General features: G+C 38.1%; 1 protein-coding gene across 2 annotated transcripts in view; it reads left to right on the top strand.

Moving 5' to 3' along the window:
- The window catches only part of roraa (RAR-related orphan receptor A, paralog a), a 193,940-nt gene that overhangs the window by 142,600 nt on the left and 34,943 nt on the right, over positions 1 to 16,397 (top strand). The window contains exon 1 of one of the 2 annotated variants that reach the window (XM_041996413.1): positions 3,479 to 3,602. The exons of the other annotated variant lie outside the window; for it this stretch is intronic. Within the exon in view, the coding sequence (XP_041852347.1) occupies positions 3,572 to 3,602 (31 nt within the window). The 5' untranslated portion in view covers positions 3,479 to 3,571. Of the gene's footprint in view, positions 1 to 3,478; positions 3,603 to 16,397 lie in introns of those variants that run through there. 2 annotated transcript variants of the gene reach the window in all.

Below are 16,397 nucleotides of genomic sequence, written 5' to 3'. Positions count from 1 at the left end.
GGAGTGCCTGTTGGAGCTTGTTAATTCTGCTGCTGCTTCGGGCTGGTGGCGCAGCTCCCAACACCCAGGTGGTTCCGTGATGGAAAATACACCTTAGCTCACTAAAATAAAGCACAACCTCAGTTGGGACACAATAATGAGCAGGTCTAAAAGGGTTTATTTTGTGAAGGTCAAAGGCCACAGAGTGCAATGGCATGCAGACCACTGGTCCTCTATATTAGTCCAGGGCTGTAAGAGTTAATGTGGATCAGCTGCACGGTGAGCCTGTGTATAGAATGGCTACTGACAGACTGCTAATGAGGCCATTATCGGGTCTCATCCTCTCCTCTCCTCCAGGGGCAACAGTGGATGTTCAGTACACATCTCAATTGAATTTCATTCCACTAGGCCTGTTTACAGTAAATACATTTATATGAATTAATCCATGAGGAGTCTGAGACACATGACTGTGAATTTAAATGCAGATTTAGTGTTTTGTGCCTGTTTCAGCTCAATTTCTATGTTGACTGAAATGCCCAAACTTCATTATCACTTTTTTTTTACTCTGTACTCAGGGCTATAAATGCTTTATCAACTAAAATAATTATTTTAATGACTTCTCATCATTGCATTAATGCTCATAGAAACATGACCATTAGGTCTGTTGTGGCTTAATCAATGCGCCAGTGAACATGCATCAGCAGCGTATTGGCATGCTGTCACTTGTAATGTGGAGTTGTCAAGCCACAGTGTGATCAAGAGCTAATGAAGCAGCTTTGCTGGAAACATTAGTCCTTAGGGATATTGTGGAATTCAAGTACAATTATACACTCTTGGTGGCACCGTATATGTTGTGTAGATGAGAGGACAGAGCAACAGCAACATCTCTTCCCTGCAACTCTGGATGAATCAAAGAACACACAGCTTGTGTAAGAGCCATTGCTTTTATTGTAGTTGTGTTTTTTGTAGCTTGGACCATGAAAGCATATATATATATATATATATATATATATATATATATATATATATATATATATATATATATATATATATATATATATATGTGTATATATATATCAGACCCATGTGGCTTTCTTCATGCTTTTTCTTTTTGTTTTCATAGAAGCAATCTTCCTGACCTGTGGAGCACCAGCTCAGAAGCTATTTCTACATACGCACAGCAAAGTAGATAAATGCTGTAGGAAACATGGCGCTCTCCTCCTTATGCTCAGATTGTAATATGGGTGTTATCCTCCTCTCAGATGCTCTCGGATAACAGATATAACTCATGCTATCCTGGTTTTTGTCTGTCTGCTTTCCCCTCTTTAACCGCTCCTCAGTTTAACGCCAGTGTCTCGAGCCATGCTCGGCAGAAAGTCAGATACAGCAGCCAGTTTCGAAGAAACAACCACAGATAGTGGCAGTTAAACATGTTCCTGCGTGGGCCTTGGCCTTGACTCATCTGGTGAACTTTGAAGATCTAGTGAGGAGATGCAGACATCAAAATGAGACAGCTGCACTGTCTCTTACATCACATTGTTTTGAATAGTTCACCTACTGTGGCCCGTCTACATGTTGTTCTTATCCCAGGCACGCTCCATTTGATTCTATCAGCCTCTGAACGATATTTTGTTCATTACTGCAGTGTGCAATAAGAAATCAGTGTTGACACAACCTGAGTTAATGTGTTCAGTTATTCTAATGGATCATAGAGGTCCTAATGAAACATTGTCATGGGAAGATTTATGTTGCAAGCTGCTGAGTCCTCATTTCCATATTTTATGTGGTTAGAAGTACCTTTATTTAATCATTAGAACACAAGAGAAGACACAAAATGAATATAGATATTAAGAGTATAACACAGGAATAAATTATCAGAATGTCTACAGCAGTTGCTTTGTTAATTTAAGACTCCAAAGGGCAATTTAATTTTTAGTTGTTGTTTATTGCTGTTGTCCTTTTTGAAAGACCCATGTATTCTTTAGATCTGCATTAAATTTACACCTGTATAAAATCTCCTACCTTTTATTTTTTAATCCATTGGTTCTTCTCACACATAATCTATATTTTCTTATTGTAGAGAAACAGCTGATGCTTTTCAATTTGTTTGCACTTTTTATTCATGCTACAAACGAGCATTTTCCCTTATCCTAAAGAACATTTTTACACCTTTTTTTCAGTCTTAGTGAGTGTGGGTGAGTGTGAGTGAGTGGTGCTTATTTGTGTTTTTGCCACATCATTTTGTGATATCGTAGTTATGTCTTCAGTTAGCTCTAAAAAAATAGATGCTACATCTTAAGGGGCTATCCTTTCAATAAATTTAAATTCTTGCCATGTGGAAGAGTCATAATTCTGGGGAAAAGATGGAGCCCAAGTAGAGTTATTAAAATCAGGCAACTGCAGAGAATGTGAAATGAGCCTCTGAAATTCAGATTTGCAAATTTGAAATATTTATGGTGTAAGAAAAAATATTTTCTGTGGTTTAATTTTTTTGTATGAAATATTGCAGTGTCTGGAAACCAAAGCTGTGTGATGTTTGTCTTGAGACAAGATGATATGAGCTCCAGCTTATTCATGGAAATGCCAAATGGTTATTGGCCAAGGCTGGATTGCACTAAAACCAGAATATTGTATCAGAGAGAGGCAGCTGGTTAGGAGTCAGAACAGATTATCATATGAGAGAGGATGAGTGAGGAGAGGGGGAGGAGAGAGCGGCAGAGGCTGGAATGGAAAGCAGGGGGCGAGAGTGAGGGGCACAGGAGGAGGAGGAGACGGAGAGGCGATAGCAAGAAACTCATCGCCCGGTCTCTGTGGGGCGGAGGGGATCATCCAAACGGTTCCGTCACTATCTCCTTTTCCTCACCTGTCAGAAAAAGTGTGTGTGAGAGAGAAAGGGGCGTGTAGGTCCTCTGAGAGGTCAGAGGAAGATGCTGTGGCTCCACTTGTCTTCTTTCTGCGAAGGGCCCACCGCTGCTTGCAGACATCTGGCCCCACACTGATCACTCATCTCCACAGACAGGTAGAAGGAGCACTTCCATCTTTGAGCCATTTAAAAAAAGGAAGAAAAAAAAAAAACATCCTCTCATACCCATCATCTCTGCTTATTTATTTTTCATCACTTCTGTTGTTTTCTCTTCTCTTCCATCACCTCTCTCTCTTTGTCCCTTCTTTGTTTTATTTTGATATTGCACTTAAAAAAATTAAAAAAGGGGGGGAGAAAAAGAACAGGGTTGCAGAACAAGAATGTGGAATAAACGATGCCTGACTTTATCCTTGCAATAAAAAGATAAGCCACGGAAGATAGTTGGAGTGTGCTGTGTCTAGCAAGCCAGTACACAAGACTGCAATCAGTGGGAAGACGGCCAGCTTCCCTGCCTGAGCTCTCAGCGCCCCTACTGGCTGCATGCTGTGCCAATCAAAGGCCGGTGGGTGGGGAGCAGTCAGACATGAACACTGATGTCACAGTCACATGGATTCTGGTGTGGTCATGCTCGAAGGCTGAGAGGCAGAGCTGTGCTGGCCAGCTGCTGCTGAGACAGCAGTGGAAGGCTTTGCGCTGGTGATAGTTCTTCTCTTATGGACTCGAAGCTTAATGATGTATTTTGTGATTTCAGCTATGAAAGGTAAGCGCAATAGCATGCATGCTGAATCTACTGCCAGAGTAACAAGTAGGGAAGTGCGCTCCGCTATTCATAGTCTGCCAACTCTTTGCATTTCATTTGCAAGGCATGAGTGTGACAGAGAGGAGGGAGGGAGAAATACAGTAACGCACGGCTTCTGATTGTGTCCAAGTCAGTTAAGATTTTTATTTATTTATTTATTTATTTATTTATTTTACTATTTCTTTTTACGCATCAATGGTTTGTTTTTGTTTTTTTTTACCAGAAAAAACTTATTATTATTTCTCTATTTTAATACATCAGAAAGGTTTTGTTTTGATTTTTTATTATTTAGGCTACAGTGTGTTTTTTCTCACTGCTACAGTTGTGTGGGGGGTGCTGTGTAAACCGCAGCAAGTGTAAATCTTTACGTGTGAAGCACTTCCCGAGCTTCAGAACAGAAGTTATATATATATATATATATATATATATATATATATATATATATATATATATATATATATATATAATTTTTATTATTATTATTATTATTATCTTTTTCATCTTCTGTAAATATGAGGTAGAGCGCTGTGGTATGACGGAGGTCCTGTTGCTGTCCCTTTCTACCCGGTTTTTAATTCGGTTGTTCCAGCCCAGAGGACGTGTCTGTGCCGCGGGAAGATGTGTGTGGCGGTGTTGAACTTGGGTCGCAGAACGGCGACAAGGCGCGAGTGGCAGACAGTGATTCTTTGAGTTGATACCGGCGCTTGTATGTGTGCGTATAACTGCGTGTGCGTGCGTGTGTTGTGTTCCACTGACCTATTTTTTGGGGTAGTCGGGGTTTACATGTGTGGCCATGAGAGCACGATGGGTCCTCCCAGTCGCTCTGATGTTGATCTAGTAGCCTATGCCTAATCCCAGCTCTTCAACCCCCTCCATCATAGGCACATGTGCGCGCACACACGTCCGTGCAGATAGATATGAAAAGTGCAGTCAGACACACTTCTCGCATGCATGCTTGCACACGCACATGCATTTAATCGCGTTTTTCACACTTGTGAATGCATTCTTCCACAATGAGAGATGCGAACATCATCCCAACATGTGTGTGCACATGTGTGTTCACATGTGCACACACGATACAACGAAATTGCCTTCAATAACAACGAGGAGGCACACACAGCTGTCACTCCGTGTTGCATAAAAAAATATCTCTAATAATAATTTGATTTGACACGTGCTGCTTTTGTCCCTTCCCACCTGTCAAAAAATAAATTTGGCTTTTGTATAGTAGTATTTATTCTCATTCTAAGGCAGCAGGGATTTTTAATGCCATGATTCCAAGCAAGTAAATTTATTATATACACTTTTTTTTAAAGATAAAAAGCTACTTTAGTCCAATTAAGTAAAATTCATTTGAAGCCCTCTTAATTTAATTTTGCTTGTTTATAACTCTGGTATCTTGGAGCTGTTAAATTGCCTTGAATGGTGTGAAACTGGCATCTCTGACCAGTGTTAATTTCTCTTTTCTCCTTTCTTTTTTCCTTTGTAATAATGATGGTCTGTGAGAATTCATTTATGAAGTGTGGCTCTTAGTCATTTGTGATTAGTCTGACAAAAGAAATTGAAAAGGAGCCAATTTTATTTTCAGTGAGCCACATTCAAAAAGACCTTTTGACCCAATGTCCTTTTATGTGCCATTTACAATGAGACTATTCACTTTATCTTATATTTTTGGGAGAAAGTTAGTGTGCTTTGTAGAATTTCTGACTTATTAAAAAGTGCAGCATAAGAGCGTCAACAATTCCTTTTTTATTTCTTCCTCACTTTTACATGCTGTGAGAGAACACAGTTTTATTCTTTATAAGTTAATTTGATTAAGACTTATTAACAGAGGTGAACCACATTTCTATTTTTCTGTATTTGCCATCAGCGGTAAACGTCTATATTAATGTTTCTCCACCAGTCTGTTTGCCTGTTTTTAATGTCTCCTTTTAGCCCTGTCTTTCCCCACATTGGTACTTTCAGTTTGACAAGGGTCACTGGTGTCATGACGGGATACTGTGACGGTGTCAGAAATGAAATTAAAATGTGAACAAGCAGCATAATTGGAAGCTAATTCAAATGGCAGTAGCAATTTCTTCCAGAAAATGGTCAGTGAATTAAATGAACTGCACAATGACTTGCTTCCGTGGCAGACACTCGCTTATTATGTTAATATTGCCACCCGATCCTACTATATGGACTCATTTTTGCTGTTTTTCAAAGATTGTTTTCATCCTCTAAATAATGCTAATATATTATAACAAACATCATATGTGTCTCTGTGGCTTTGTGTCTACCCTGCACCCCTGTCTACCCTCCTTTCCCTCTCAATTCAGCCTCTCTACCACACCACTGCCTCTCAAGTACCTAATTACCTGTAATGGAAACATCCCTCTCATTACCCCATGCAAATTAGCCAGCCTACTCAGCACAATTAAGATGAAAATTCCAATTACATCATTAAAGAAAGTTGTTTGATGTGTGGATAGAAAAGGTAAAAAGTGCTTCTTATCCAGAGTACATATAATTAACCCTTGAAAAAAAACATTTTTTGTGGCAACAAAATCATCAAAAACAAGGCCCAGTAAGCCAGTAAAATGCAAGTAGACAGCACATAGATATGTAATTTACCATGAGTGTGTATTAGACTGTGAAAAATGTTCTGGGGCCCTAGAGAAGGTATAGCTAAATATCTTGTGATAGGCGCTTTAAGGCTATGTTAACAAGGCTGTAAATATTTGCTGTAGATTTGGCACTCTTTGTCTCTTTCTATCAGTGGCCGATTGAAGCGCTCACTACCAGTGCTGCAGGCTCTCGCACATTAAAGCAGAGGTTAACAAGATTGGCTATTATCCAGTTAGGGACTGAGGACTTGAAGAGCCAAAGGAGAAAAAAAAACTGCTGGAGATTACGTTAAAGACAAATATAGCCCAAATCATCTCCAAGGATTTGAAGTAAAGAAACCTCATTTACAAAGAGGGAAAATTTTAAGTTGTTTTCTATTTCTTGTGTGGAAAAATGTCATTCTAATACCAGTATTGCATATGGAGGGATATTTTATACAAAAATGGTTAAGGCAATCACGAGTCACACTAACAAAATACAGCTCAAGTGATTTTTTTTTCATCTTTCATGCCTCCTAACTGGATGAGGAAGTGAAATTTTGTCCCCACAGGTTATTAAAGAGTGTGAGGTGTGCCAGTCTGTGCAGTGCACACAGAGACAAACATTCTGGCTGCCTGACTGTGTGTAGAGGAGCTGGTTAATGAGATATTGACTGCCCATTGAGAGCATGGATTTTTGATTTGGCTCCATAGAAGTTGGGAAAAGAAGGAGGAGCACTCTGTAGAGAAGAGAACCCCAATGATAAAAACTTATTCCTGAAGCTGATATTATTTATTACCTTACTATTTAATGATATTTCATATTTCTTGTTATTTTTTTGCATAGTTATACTTTTGGAAAAGATTACAAATAGTTGAAGTCTATAATTAAATCACATAATAAACAATCATTGTAATCACTCACATATTTGTATAAAAGTATAAATAGAAATAAAAGCAAACTAAACTGAAACTTGAATTTATCATTATTGAAAAGAATTTGTGAATAAAATTGCTTGTGGGAATGTTGTGCTCACTGTGCAGTTGTTTGCATTCTTGCAGAAAAGAGTTTCACAGTCACCATATCTGACTACAGTTTATAGTTCTCAAACCTTTGTCTGGCAGACAGCTCTGTCAGTCTTCTTGTCTTGTCAGTCATACCATGTGATTTTGACAGATTAGCCCCATCACAGGCAAGGTTAAACGACTCTGCTGCTTTGTGGCCAGTCAAACAGCAGGATACAACAAGCAGCGGTGGCTCAAAGCATCTCGAGTTTCACCAGATAATTTTTGCTCATTCTAAAACATGCTTACCACAAGTTCACTCAGGGTTCTCCATTTGGCTCTCTAGTCAGGTAAAACACCTAGCTGGGTTTAGTCAAATGCCTCTAACTTGAGGGTAATTTCCTACTTTACTTTCACTGAGTATTTCAGGAGTCACTTATAGATCCTTTGAAGTATCTCCCTGTCATGCAGCATTTAACTGCTGATAGAATACTTCCTCTGTCAGCACTAGTTAGATAATCATATACCACAGTCCATTTTTACTTTCATTTCTTTCTCTTTCTTCCTGTAGCTTCCTCTTGAGAAGATGTACAGAGAATATAAATGTGATTTTTTTTTTCACTACTCCTGTTCAGAGACTATGTACCTCAGATCTTAATGATTTATTTTTTTTAAATATTTGAATTACTCACATTCTCATCCTTAGTATATATCAGCTTTATTGTATGTGCTGTATCAATAGGATAAATTATGTCAGTAATAATCACTTGATAATGGGGAAAAAAAGAGATTTCTACAACCTTGTGTACTTTGCTTTGCCCTGATGTGCTTTGCCACTTGTGGTTTAGAAGTTAACAGTGTTTAAAGAGAGTGAAGGGTGAAGTTATATTCCCCTGTACTTTCATTCTGAACGTGTTTCATACCATCGGCTTTTTTTTTTCCTCTGTGGGCCTCTGGAGGGCTGTCCATTGGCTTTTTGAAGTTGCATCAAAGAGGAAATGGGGGAGAAAAAGCATTATTGATTTTGCGTTTTGTCTGACTCAAACACTGAGGACAGAAAAACACATAAGGAGTTAGGTGTTGGCAGTGGGGCAGCTCCGTCTCCTGTGAGTGAGCCAAAGGGGGAAAGGGGGTAGAAACCCAAAGAGGTAAAAGGTGAGGAGGAACGCCAGACAACACTAATGCATCTCTCCCTAGAGTCCTATGCTCAGTCCTTTCACTTCCATCATTTCTACTCCTTTCTGTTCCTAATGGGAGCGTAAATAAAGCCCATTACTGTACGGCTAGAGACAAACCTCTGTCTCTCCCCACCTTGTCGGATAGCTTTTCCTCTTCCTCCATCAGGCCGGTGACTCCCGAGGTCTGACAGCGCTCTACAGTTGACCTGCTTTTCCATGAAACACCAAGCTGCTCTCTTCTCAGTTGTAATCAGATCTCTCTGCTAGGCAAGCATGCTGGCAGCAGGCAAGAAGAGGAGTATTGTTTGTGTGGTTTATCACCCTCATCCTCCTCCTGCGTCAGCCCAGCAGTGGTGAGACAAGAGAGGAGTACTTTTCTAGTGTTAATGTGACCTAGGGTGTCTGAAAAAGAGCTCTTGCTGATAGCTGCTGATAAGAGCTTGTCGCTGCTATGCTTTATTCAGCACTTGGACTGAAGATATGATGTGGCGCAGTGTAGTCATCTTTTATGGTGTTTGCTGAAGCAGATTATCAGCTGCACATGTGAGACTTTTTAGTTAGAAGTTATTCTGTTCATAGAAGTAGAATTGCAGCAAAAGTATGCTATGGAGTCTAGGAGTGAGGAAGGGTCAGAGGTTGCGGCATACTAAGACACACTCCCCTCTGCTCCATGGAGAGCTGCAGTGGCATCGTGGGATCCTGGTGGGAAGGCAGGGATGAAAAATGAGAAGCGCATGGAATTTTGATGAGACAGGGGAACAGGCAGCTTTATAACAAAGGTCGTCACAACATGTGCTCTGCCACTTGATTACAAAAGGAGAGAAGTGTGTAAGGCATTTGATTACGTGTCCCAGCAGAGCCTATTAGGAGTTCTTGTAGGATTCCATCATTTACACTCATCTGATCTGGTGTATGGGCTTATGAACAAACAAAGAGTGTAAATCCTCCTGAGCACTAGGGGGTGCTCTTCAAGAGGGACAAATTATATGAAAATCTGTACCCTAGAGTTTTGACTGTTTCCTAACTTCTTTGTAACTGCCGACACTGGTTACATGTTGCCACCAGGCAGAATCTAACAGCAGCATGTGTCCCATGCATAACTAGAATTTATCACTGATAACAAAGTAAAACAGCCTTGCCAGCACAGTCTGCTTAAGATTGATTTTTATGCACATGTATTTGTTTGAAATAAAAGAAATGCTGCTTCAGTGCTAATTACAAAGATGAAAGGAGGTAGAATGTGCAAGGCAATGAACTTTGTTTAAAGCCACAGCACAAAGCTTATTCAGGGACATGGTGCGGTAATGAAATCTAAGCTCATTTATAGATTCATAAAGTGTGTTTTGAAATTGAAACCATATTTACATAGACAAAAACAATGAGCTCTCTGTGCATTTGTTGGCATTGGCATCCTAATTCAGCAAGTCAAGCATCAGCACCAACTGCACAGTGTCTGTCATAGACAATGAAATGTGTGCATGTTTCCCTGCTGGATCACTGGGGTTAACCGGCTGTGGAGAGATCCTTGACCCGTCTAAGATGAGCTACCCACCCCCTCTAGCAATGTGGAATATCTGATTGCTGATTATGAGTTTATTCCCCATCGTGCTGAGCCTTTTGCATGTCAGGATCCATCTCTCCCCAGCAGAACTGATTAAGGAGCTGGAGAGGATGTTACAGCCCTCAGAAATTGCTAAAAGACTCTCAGAGCCTGGCAATCTGGAGTGCAGCTGGCAATCACCCACCACTGACTCTTTTGGAGGCTTTTTGTGTTGTTTTGTTATTTTCAAGTGGGTTTTCTGGCATATTGTTGCCTTTGTTCCCCTGGGCTTCTTGTTTCTGGATGAGAGCTTTCCTAGTGCTGAGCACAGGTCCTTGTCAACCTGGCTGCTCAGCTCATCCTAGTCCAGCCTCAACAACAGCAGAGTCAGCACAGCAAAGACCCACACTCAAAGTCTCTGAATTTGCTTATGAGTTCCTCTTACAGGAGCTTAATTTGGGAAAAAGAGGGATCTTCTTCCCTGATGTAAAAATTGTTCCTCTTTTTCGGGTGCTTAGAATCCAATACGTAAGACAAAGGCATGTTTTTTTAAACACTCCTCAAAAATATATCTTTATGTAAACTTTTAAGGGTTTGTAAGTAGTTCGGTGGATTTTCTTTGACAAGAAAACAGTTTTCCTAGCAAAAGTACTGCATGACTGCTTTATTTGCTTGCAGCGATCTGTCACTTGGTTACAAATCAGCTGCTGTCGTCGCTTAAGTTTTGTTTTTGTCAGTAGTTGCAAGGGAGAGGAAGGCAGTCCTTTTGCTACTACGCTAAAAGCGGTTTTAAAGCCTTTAATATGCAACTGGGGAAGACAGAGGACGCATCTGCCCAAACAGATTCATTTGCACAGCTCATTGCTAATGACATCCCACTGTCAAACACATCACCCACAGTTTTACTGTAAGTAAATGCCTTAAAGGTTTTGCTCACACAGTAGTAATACAATCAATATATCAAGTAGGGTAAAATTAGGGCTAAAATGTTACCATCTGTATTATTAGGTTATATACAGAATATTATAATGATAGTTATAAAATAATAGAGCTCCAGAATAAATTCAAAGTGATGCACCTAACTTTTTCTTTTAAATGCACTGCCACAAAAGAACCAGAACCAACTACACGAAAAGCAAAACACTGTAGCAGTACAAACAATTCAGCATAGGAATTCCTGTTAATGTGTCATTTAATGGTCTTAAAAATGTGCTTATCTTTGCTTCATGATTAATTAACTCAGAGACCTATATCCTCAAGAGAGCAAATGGTCTGTATTTGCAAGCTTTCAACTTCTTTGGCTGTATTATAAGCAACAATAAATTGAATAATCCTCATGACTCCTCTCTGCTTTGGTTTGTCGAGGGGCATTTTGTTGGTCAGAAAGTAATCACAACAAAGGATGTGTTTCTTTTGAAACAGTGCTTTTTTTTTTTTTTTTTTTTAAGCATTTCAATTACAAACACTCCAACAACTGAAGCATTGTTACCAGCTTTGGCTGAATTCTTTGTAATAGATGCAGTTCATCACATCAGACATTTTATTGTATCTGAGTTATAGAAAGTGAGCAAACCAGTCTTTCCAAAATGTGCATATTTAGGGCTTTTTATTTTCCACGTCTGATGCTAACTGTGGAGCTCGGCAGGACAGGGGAGATAGATGATTTAAGGGTGACCATCACTGATAGTGTAAGGGAGGGATCTCAGACTCTGGTCCTCTAGGCCCACTATCCTGGTGGTATTAAATGTTTTACTGCTCCAAATGAATGGGTCATTTTGCAGAACATGACAACAAGCTTTTTGATCCATTTAATTTGAATCAGGTGTGTTTGACTAGGGAAGCATTTAAAACCAGTGAACAGTGGCACTTGTGGACTGGAGTTTGAGATCCCTGGTGTAAGTTGGAACCTGGAACTCTTAGACCCAGGAGCAACATAGCATTTTATTTCTAATAGAGAAAAGATATTTTTATTTAACTTGTTGCTGGTGATTAGGATGTGTTTTACCAGTAGCTATCTTTTTTTTTTAATACCAGTTTTACTGCATGTGTCATTTTCACAGAGTAGCCTGTGGGTTGCACTAAGAATCTCCAAGGCAGAGACAGTCAACCCCTTCTCTGCCTTTGATTGCCTCTGACTCTGATGTTCTTTTTTCATTGTGAGTTTCAGGGGGAAAAACACACACACATAACAGACTCACCAAATTTCAGGCTCACCAGTGCAACCAAGGAAAAACGTTAAATTCATCCCACAGATATTTCACCAAATGTGCTCTAATAAAGATGTTTAATTTATTCTGTATTTGTATTTAATAGCTAATGTAAAGTTCTTGAAGTGACATCACTATTCCCAGTAAATAAGTGGCCATTGTCTAAGCTCAGCTTTCTTGAGTAAGTAAAATATCAAGACAAGGAGTTATTGCAGCGGTGAAGAGCTCTGAACACATTCCCTTTGACAGCCTGATCTCTCTGAGATAAGTTGTAAGCTTTTCATGAACTGTGTGCTTGTTCATTAGTGTGTTTTCAAGAAAAATTGGACTATTTTATTATAAAATCAAATTATTTTTATTCTATCTTTTGGGACGTATTCTACAGATTTAACCTTCAGGACATTCATGCTTAGATCTCATTTTCAATAACACTTTTTTTTTATTTTTGCACAAAATAATAATGTATTTTTTCTCTACATGTATCAGCCCTGTTGTGAATGAATCATAACACTCTTGTGAAGAAAAGGTGAGAAAGCAAATTACCACAGGCATGATTTAGGCATGATTTCCAATTGGGAAGGATCAAGGTTCAACTACAGCTTATCTGACATACCTTGCCCCCTTGAGTTGGTAAGGAGGTTGTTTTTTTATCCTTTGACACATGATTACACTGGGCCTTTGTGCTTTGATCTCTGCATGGATTTTCTTTTTCCACTCTTGATGTGGGATTATTATAATTTATACATAGGGGATCCTGTTTTTTTCCTTTGGCCTCAGTAAACTTGAGTAAACATGGTATACATAGTAGATTAACATTGTATTAATTTACAAATTCTCATTAGCAAGCCCTAAGGTAATTAATCGGAGGCCACGGCAAATAACTAGATAGACACTGTTCAAATAATTTATTCCTTTCTACTCATACTGAGTGTGAGAAAAAGTGTCTGATCAATTCATCCCTTAGATGTAGCTCTTTGAAGACATGCAGTATCTTATGAGGGTACCACCACGGTATTTATTCTCCAGAAACTGAGAGTTGCAGACTGTGCAGATGCTCTACAAACATTGCAAGGCACCACTTCCTGAATCATTCTTAAAGTCTATGATTCCCCCTAAATAGAGGTACTGTCTCCAGATAAAACCACACCAGTGACATCTTAGCCATACTGCAGGACTGCAGCTTCAGGTTTCTTTAGAGTTTTCCCGTCGAACTTCACAGGAAATGGACTTGGTAATGCATGTGTCTTACCTGTGCAATTTATACAAATTAATGATTTTGCATTTCCTTGTACCTGAAGCATAACTTCACAGAAGCATGGAAAAAACATGTTTCTTTATTGTATGCATATGTCTTTAAGAAAGAGCCAGCTTGTAAAAGAGGGACTATGGTAGGGCTGGTTTTGCATGGAAAATTTGATAGAAATTAGCTGCTGGAAGATTGAAATACACTGTAAAATATTATTTTAAGGATGTTAAAATTACCATATTGTTTTATTTTTATGTAATTTTATAGTCAAAGTGTCAAGTATATATAAGAATTTACTTAGACTCCCTAAATGTTAAAATTAACAACTGCTATGTGAAAAATATACCCCAAAATAATTACTGATAGCATTTCCTGTAAGTAAAATATATTCAGTCATATTAATAATAATGAACAACTGAAAATTACTTTAACATTTTGAGTGGGTTTGTTTTTGAAGTTCTGGGTTTGTACCAATTTTTTTTACATTATCTAAAATATTTTTAATAATCATGACACTTATTATTTCGTTATGTTTAGTATTATTTGCTGTGTTTTTAATCTAACTTTACATGTGGGTAATAAAGCTCTTAACATCATGAGGGTAGTGGGGTGTTGGGTTGATGGAAAAATCCACATATTTTTTTTTTTTTTTTCCAGATAGTTGTTTAGTGTCATGCTCTACTATTCATCGTAGTGTATTGACTGTATTATCTGTTCCTAAAGGTCAGTTTTTATGCAACATATATGTGAAACTGCCTGGGAACTGCAACTTATCAAAAAATATCTCTTGCTGAACCCGCACACTGAATTAGTAATTTTAGTTATTTATTATTAGTTATTTAAGTTATTGAATAACTTAAATAACTAATAATAACAGTTATTTAATCCTATGCACTAGAATGTGCCTGTTTAAATGTCAAATTTAGGTAAGATGTAATTGTAGTGTCTTTTTTTTTTTGTTTTGTTTTGTTTTTTTTTGTTGTTGTTTTTTTCTTATGTATGCAAAATGAAAAGATGTAATAATTATGTGCGGACTTTATTAATGCTACCAATTTCTTATGGAAATATCACCTTTTTTTTTCTTTTATTCATTGTATTAATCCATGGAGGAGTATGGTCACAAAGCTGCAAAGCAGACCTATGTTACAAGACTTTTAAGAGCACTGAATGTAATTTAAGTATTTACAACCAAATATTGAAATAAAAGAACATTCATATGAGCATTCACAGAAGTTCGTATGAGTTTATTTCTTCGATTAACTATACCACTGTCCCTAAACCAGGTGTTCCTCAGAGTTATCTTAATATTACTCTGTTAGTGATGTCATAATTACTTGATTTCACAATTATTTTTAGTATTAAACAGCACAATTAATTAATTGTAAAGATTCCTCAGTGTTGTCACTTTCCATAAAAGATCGTGTCTGAAACATAATGGCAGATCAGGGCAACATGTGCGCTGGACGCAAACAACGTTATTTGATATATCAAGTAGGTCTTCCTGCAGTCATCTTCTAAATGTAAGGCTTGAAAAGTGCCAGAATCTGTGACACGGCACCTACATGCCCACAATCAGCTTTTCTTGCAAAGATAATGCCACAAACTGAGTTTTAAAATAGCTTGAGTAATAACTTTGTTGTTTATGTGTTAATGCATAAAAAAAACAAACACAAAACATGTTAATTCCACAGATTAATCTCTTTGCATTAATGCATTAATTCTGTAATTAAAATTTGAATACCAAAAGAAATGTCCATGTGATTTTACACATATATAGTGTCGGAAATTAATACATAATAATCAGTAGAATCATAAAATCATGATTATTTCTTTGACAATAACCGTACTAAGAAAATATGTAATTGCGATGCCCTTACCCCCCGTATAAGTAATTAGTTGTGTAATTTATTAGAGTAGCACTTTGTAACTTTCCGACCTTTGCGTTTATGACTCATTTAATGGCACAATGGCATTTATTGTCCACGTTTGGACCCTGAGAAACCGTACTTCACAACTTTTGCTTCCAGCCAAGTTTTGCTTTACGCAACGTGTTACATGCCAGCAGCTGGATAGCAAAATCTGTCATAAACGTGGATCATGGCTGATTCAGCAAAGAAATATAAAAGGACATTATCAAAACGAGAGAGAGGAAAAGAAAGGGAGGAAGGAACAGCGCTAGAGATCAGAAATGAGTGAAAGTAGGACCGACTTTTACAGTCTGGAGAGGTCTCACAGTACTGGTAGGATGCAGGATGGATGCCGATTTAGCTGTCATTAGGGGATGTGTCACTGAGAAAATCTGCAAAAGTTTTGTAGTGCTTCTACATGTGAAATGTCAAAATGTGAAATGAGGTTCTCTTGTTAGTTGTTATTAGCATTCAGATACCTGTCCGTGTGTTTCTCGGAGGTTCAGTATCTTTATATAGTTATGTACAAGTTTTGAAAACTGTTATTTTACATTTAGCCATTGAAGGAAGAAATATTGGTGATATTACTACAGCTCGTTTTCTCTCATCGATCGTTTAAATAGTGAATTTTGTACTGAAAACTAAATTTTATTATACAGTTATTACTGATGTCTGTTTATAATATAAATTTCATGTCACAGTTGTATTCCTAGATCCTTTTAGCAATCACAATAGCTTCCAGTGATGAAGAGTTTATTCTTTAAACTAAAGTAAAAGCTTTCTGCAGATTAATTCCTGTGTGTTGCTCCATTGTTGGCAAAACAAATAGGACTTTATGGAGTTAATGTGTTTGCTTAATAAATCTCAGATCTATTCCTGAAATCCACAATTGTGGTTAATGAGATTGGATGCTAAAAAGAATAAAACAGATAAGCAAACCTTCCCAAATGGCTGACTGTAATGCTCAAAGTACAGTAATGATGGCGTGGTGTTTTCTTCATTCAACCAGGTGTGTTGTCCAAATACAATATGGCTGTGCAGAGCTGCCTGTGTACTCCAGTGCTGGGAGACTATTTGCTGAAGGTCAT

This window comes from Melanotaenia boesemani, chromosome 10, assembly GCF_017639745.1.
Source record: "Melanotaenia boesemani isolate fMelBoe1 chromosome 10, fMelBoe1.pri, whole genome shotgun sequence".
Classification (NCBI taxonomy): domain Eukaryota; kingdom Metazoa; phylum Chordata; class Actinopteri; order Atheriniformes; family Melanotaeniidae; genus Melanotaenia; species Melanotaenia boesemani.
This window is presented reverse-complemented; position numbering and strand designations above follow the sequence as displayed.